General features: G+C 41.1%; 1 protein-coding gene across 1 annotated transcript; it reads right to left on the reverse strand.

Moving 5' to 3' along the window:
* Positions 1 to 735: 735 nt before the first annotated feature.
* On the reverse strand, positions 736 to 1,333 carry LOC112763245 (uncharacterized). Its single transcript, XM_025808967.1, has 2 exons — positions 1,075 to 1,333; positions 736 to 956 (listed from the first exon to the last, which is right to left on the reverse strand). Exons 1-2 carry the CDS (start codon positions 1,331 to 1,333, stop codon positions 736 to 738), a joined length of 480 nt encoding a protein of 159 aa, XP_025664752.1.
* Between the last annotated feature and the right edge of the window lie 4,038 nt (positions 1,334 to 5,371).

The raw sequence follows: 5,371 nt of genomic DNA on the forward strand, positions 1-5,371 counted from the left end.
TCATGGGGAGGGAAAAATGGGGGGGGAGGGGAGGGAGGATAAAATTTGAATTTGAATGGGGTTGGTGAAAAGAGAAATTCATGGGATTGATGAGAGAAAATTGGGTAGAGTGAAAGGTTGGGTAAGGGAATCAAGGGAAGTGATGGCTGATGGGATGGATGAATGTGGATGGGAAAGTGGGAAAAAGAGGAGAGAGAAGGGATAAGAGTGAGTTAATGGTGGCATGGTTGGTAGTTGGGTTTTATCCATTGGCCAAAGACTCCAAAATTCAAACTTCAGCTTGCTGTCTCCCCCATGGGCATTCAGCGCCGGATTGGTGTTGAACGCCAGAGGGGGATCCCCTTTTTTTGGGGCGTTTAACGCCAAGAATGGGTGTTGACCGCCCTAGAGGGACCAAAACATGGCTTGGAACAGCTCCCATTTGGACGTTAAACGTCCAACTTTGCATCCCCCCTCTGGCGTTGAACACCAGATTTGGCGTTCAACGCCAGTAGGGGTATCATCCAGGGTGTTCTCTTTGTCCTGCTGTGCTTTTCTGTTTCTGTTCTAAGTCCTACACATGATCACAAACGTTAGAAAAATGAGAAAAATTATGAAAATAAATAGTACATAACTTAATATGAAATCAAACTTAAATAAACTAAAATAAAGTAAAATTAAACTATAGGATACGTATGGGTGGGTTGCCTCCCAACAAGCGCTTCTTTACCGTCATTAACTTGACGGACAGCTCGTTTACGGAGGTTCATAGGGGCTCAAATCTTCACCCCTCATGGTGAACTTTCTTCCTGTGCTCTCATGAATCAGTTCAACATACTCCAGAGACAGGATCCGGTTCACAGTATGTTGTATGACTGGATTTCTTGTGAAGACTACTCTCATGCCAGGTGAAAAGTCTTCAGTCGGAATCTTCTTGTTCTTCCAGCCCTTGGGTACCGTCTTCTTAAGACCTCCTCCTTCAATTGTGGGTGGAGAATGCCCAACACCAAACTTAATTAGGGTTGATGTCAGGGGGTTCTGTATGGCTTTCCATAGAGAGAGAAGGTTGAAACACTAAGTGCTGTACAGTAGTACCTCCTTTGGTTGAGAGAGATTGAGAGTTGGAAATCTTAAATAGGATATGATCTTCCCCTAACCTCAGAATTAGCTCTCCCCTTCCAACATCAATCAAGGCATTCTTAGTGGCTAGGAAGGGCCTTCCTAGGATGATGGAGTTGTTCTTGTCCTCTCCAGTGTCAAGTATCACGAAGCCTGTAGGGAGGTAAAGGTCTTCAACCTTTACAAGGACATTCTCCACCATTCCATATGCATGTTTCAGGGACTTATCTTCCATCTACAGTGATATCCTTGTGGGTTGCACCTCTTTGATCCCCAGTTTCTTCATGACAGAGAGCGGCATCAAATTTATGCTTGATCCAAGGTCGCATAGTGCCTTCTCAAATGTAATGGTCCCTATAGTGCAGGGAATTAGGAAGCTTCCAGGATCTGGAATTTTTTGAGGTAGCTTCTTTTTCACTAGTGCACTCCATTCTTTGGTTAGCACCACAGTTTCATCTCCCTTTAGGGCCTTCTTTTCAGAAACTGCATTCTTTAGACAGGCCATATAGGGGGGTTTCTTCTCTAACACCTCAGCAAAAGAAATATTGACTTGTAACTTCTTGAAGACTGCCAGGAACTAAGCAAGTTGCATATCCTTGGTCTCCTCTTGCACCTTCAGAGGGTGTTGTAATTCAGGCTCCTAATCTCTATAGGGACGTGTTCCAGTGCACTCCCAGTCTCTTCTTGAGCATTGTTCTCCTTCAAACCCTCAGCGGCTTACTCCTCCTTGGTTTTGGCCTTCTTATCCACAGTGAGGACCTTGCATTCTTCCCTTGGATTTACCTCTGTGTTGCTTGGAAGAGTGTTGGGAGGTCTCTCAGGTATGCGGCTGCTCAGCTAACCCACTTGTATCTCCAAGTTGCGAATAGAGGACCGAGTCTCTTGCATAAAGCTATGCGTGGTCTTGGAGAGGTTACAAACTATTGTGGCTAAGTCAGAAAGGCTTTGCTGAGGCGTCTCCATCTGCTACTGAGAGGGTTGGAACTGTCTGTTGTTGAACCTATTTTTATTGGTTCCACCCTGATTGTTATTGAAGCCTTGTTGAGGCATCTCCTGTTCTCTCCACCCAAAGTTAGGGTGATTTTTTCATCCCTAATTAAAAGTGTTTGTATAGGGATCATTATTGGGATTTCTGGAGGAATTCTCTATGTAATTTACTTCTTCCATGGTGGTCTGAGTAATGTCACCAATGTCCCCTTGAGTATAACTCCTAGTCATGTCATAGGATGCATCTTGTGTGTTGACAACTGAAACCTGCATCTCGGTCAAGTGCTGAGAGATCATGTTGATCTGGTGGGACATGAGCTTGTTCTGCGCCAAAATGGCATCCAGTGTGCCCACTTCCATGACTCCTCTCTTCTGAGTGGTCCTAGTGTTTCCAGGGTTCCTCTCAGAAGTGTACATGTACTGGTTGTTGGTAACCATCTCAATAAGCTCGTTTGCCTCGTCAGGCATCTTTTTCATGTGTAGTGAACCACCAGCAGAGTGATCCGGTGACATCTTGGCCATCTCAGGGAGGCTATCATAAAAAATTTCCAACCTGGTCCATTCTGAAATCATGTCAGGAGGGCATCTCCTGATTAGCTGCTTGTATCTCTCCCAGGCCTCATTGAGGGATTCTCCCTATTTCTGTCTGAAGGTCTGGACTTTCACTCTAAACTTACTCAGCTTCTGAGGTGGAAAAAACTTAGTCAGAAATCCAGTGACCACCTTGTCCCATATGTCCAGGCTCTCCTTAGGCTGAGAATCCAGCCATAGCTTTGTTCTGTCCCTTACAGGAAAAGGAAAGAGCATGAGCTTATAGACCTCAGGGTTCACTCCATTCGTCTTGACCATATCACAGATCTGCAGAAAATCAGATATTAACTTGTGGGGGTCCTCCTGCGGGAGTCCATAAAACTGACAGTTCTATTGCACTAGAGTGACCAGTTGAGGCTTGAGCTCAAAATTATTGGCACCTATGGCAGGCACTGATATACTGCGTCCATCGAAGTCAGATGTGGGTGCAGTGTATGAGCCAAGCACTTTCCTTGCTTTTTGTCCAGCGTTTGGATTATTAGCTGCCATAGTAGTCTCTTCAGCTTCCTTCTCAAAAGATTATGTGAGATTCTCTCCAGTTTTGTAAGCTTGGGGTTCCTTCTCAAAATGTCCTCTCAGGTTCAGGATCAAAATCAAAAAGGGGTTCCATGTCCCTATTCCTGCTCATAAACAACAAGAAACAAAGAAAAAGAAAAAAATGGGAGTCTCTATATCAAAGTATAGAGGACTCCCATTGAGACATCCTAAAATAAATGAAATAAGATAAAGTAAGAAATTAACTAAAAAATTCGAAACAAGAATGCAAGAATTAACCTAAAATTTTTGAAAATTAAAAAGAAAAGGTTTTTTTATTTTTTGAAATTTGAAAAAAAAAAGAAAGAAATAAAAACTAAAGAAACACCAAACTTAAAATTTGAATTTAAATAAAAGGGTTAAATACTTTTTTCGTTCCTAAGGTGTGAGGCCAAAATCAAAATCGTCCCCACCTTTTTTTGTTATTAAAATCATCCTCAACATTACAAAATGTTATAAAATCATCCTTTTCTACTTTAAATTTATTTTTTACCAAATTATCCTTAATAATTAATATAAATAATAAAAATAATATTAAAAAATAAAAACAAAACCCTCCCCCTGCACCCCACTACCGTATCTCTTCCCTTTCTTCTCTCCCCATCCCCTTCCTCATACCCCCCGGCACCCCCACTCCCGTATCTCTTTCTATTCTCTATGCATGCCACCAATGGACTCACCATACTGCCCCAACCATAGCTCACCACTAATTCCTTACCACTAATTCCTTACCTTCACCTCCCTGACCTGATCCGCATCAAAAGACACAACCATTATTATTGCCACAAAAGAATAATAATAATCAATTGTTGGTCAGAAAAACAAGTTCGGTTGAACCACCACGGTCGCCACCTCTGCCTCCTTCATGGGAGCTCCTCTACAGTTACAGAAGCAGGTTCCAGAGGCTAGGACGGAGAAACTTAAGTGGCACCAGCGGAGATGCGAAAACTAGCACTAGCATTAGTCCCCAGAAGTTATCAACAGAGGAAATAGTAAGATTGGCAGGAACAAGGTATGTGCAATACTCTTCACAATGGCAAGATAATTGGTTCATGCCAATGCATCCTTATGCTCAAATTGTTTTCATGATTTTGTTTGAAGAGGAAAATAGGGACATTGACCTTGCCCAATTTCTCCTAGCTTCAGCTGATAAGATTGGGTGCCTGACGTGGCGGAAATTGGCGAGTCAAGAATTATTATAAAATATGCGTTGCAAGTATAGTTCTTAACCAACCAGAAATCCGCTTATCAATTTAGAAGGGTGTCACAAAACTTAAAATCAAAATACTGGGAGTATGAATCCTAGGTCGTCTCCCAACGAGTTGCAGAAAGGTGTGCTATTTTATTAATCAGATGTTTTCAAAAAGAGTTTGAGTTGAATAAACAGGAAATTAAATTGGATATATTAAGTAATTTAAATAAAAGCCTTGACTGGGAGTAGATTAGTTGGAAGCCCTATTCTTGTTGCAGTACTCTCAAGATTAATTGATAATTGAAGGTTGTTCTGTTTAGTTATCCCTTATTAGGTAAGGGAAAGTCAAACAAGTTGGAATGCTGTTTCTATTCACAAGTTTCAATCCGCTCAATTGAAAAGGATTAGTGTCAGTGACTAGAAAATATTCAAACAATAAACCCAATTACAATTTTTCTTTTAACCACCTCAACTCAAGGGTTCCTTTCAATCAACTCCCCATCAAGTTAGGGAACTACTCGCTCATTGTGAATGTAGAACTCATAACATAGGAAAGGGGATTAAAGAAATACATGATAAATAAAACTTAAAGGGATCAATTAAAAATAAAAGTAACTCTTGTATTAATAAATTCTAAAATAATCCAATAGTAAAATTGAGTAAATTAAAGGACATGGAAGAGTAAAGCCAAGTAAAGAAAACGAACTAGAATGACGAAGTCTTGATGAGGTAATAACTCTTCTCAATATCCCAATGCAAAGAGCAATCGAAATTAAAATCCTAAGAACTATGAATGTGTAGAGAGAGAAAACCTAGAGGAGGAGTAAAACTAGATCTAAAAACTAAAATTGTGTACAATGAATGTTGTTGTTGGTTTCTGCATGTTCTCTGGCTCTAGTCTGCTTTTCTGGGCCGAGAACTGGGTCAAAGCAGGGCCCAAAATCGCCCCTAGCGAATTCTGCAGATTAT

The sequence above is a fragment of the Arachis hypogaea genome, chromosome 17, assembly GCF_003086295.3.
Source record: "Arachis hypogaea cultivar Tifrunner chromosome 17, arahy.Tifrunner.gnm2.J5K5, whole genome shotgun sequence".
NCBI classification, from domain to species: Eukaryota; Viridiplantae; Streptophyta; class Magnoliopsida; order Fabales; family Fabaceae; genus Arachis; species Arachis hypogaea.

What these genes read in the sequence shown, in the direction of transcription:
- LOC112763245 (XM_025808967.1), bottom strand. Translation starts at nt 1,333, where the DNA reads ATGGAAGATAAGTCCCTGAAACATGCATATGGAATGGTGGAGAATGTC. An exon ending in ATCTCTCTCAACCAAAGGAG is followed by an intron (nt 957 to 1,074) that starts GTACTACTGTAC and finishes CCACAATTGAAG; the next exon opens with GAGGAGGTCTTAAGAAGACG.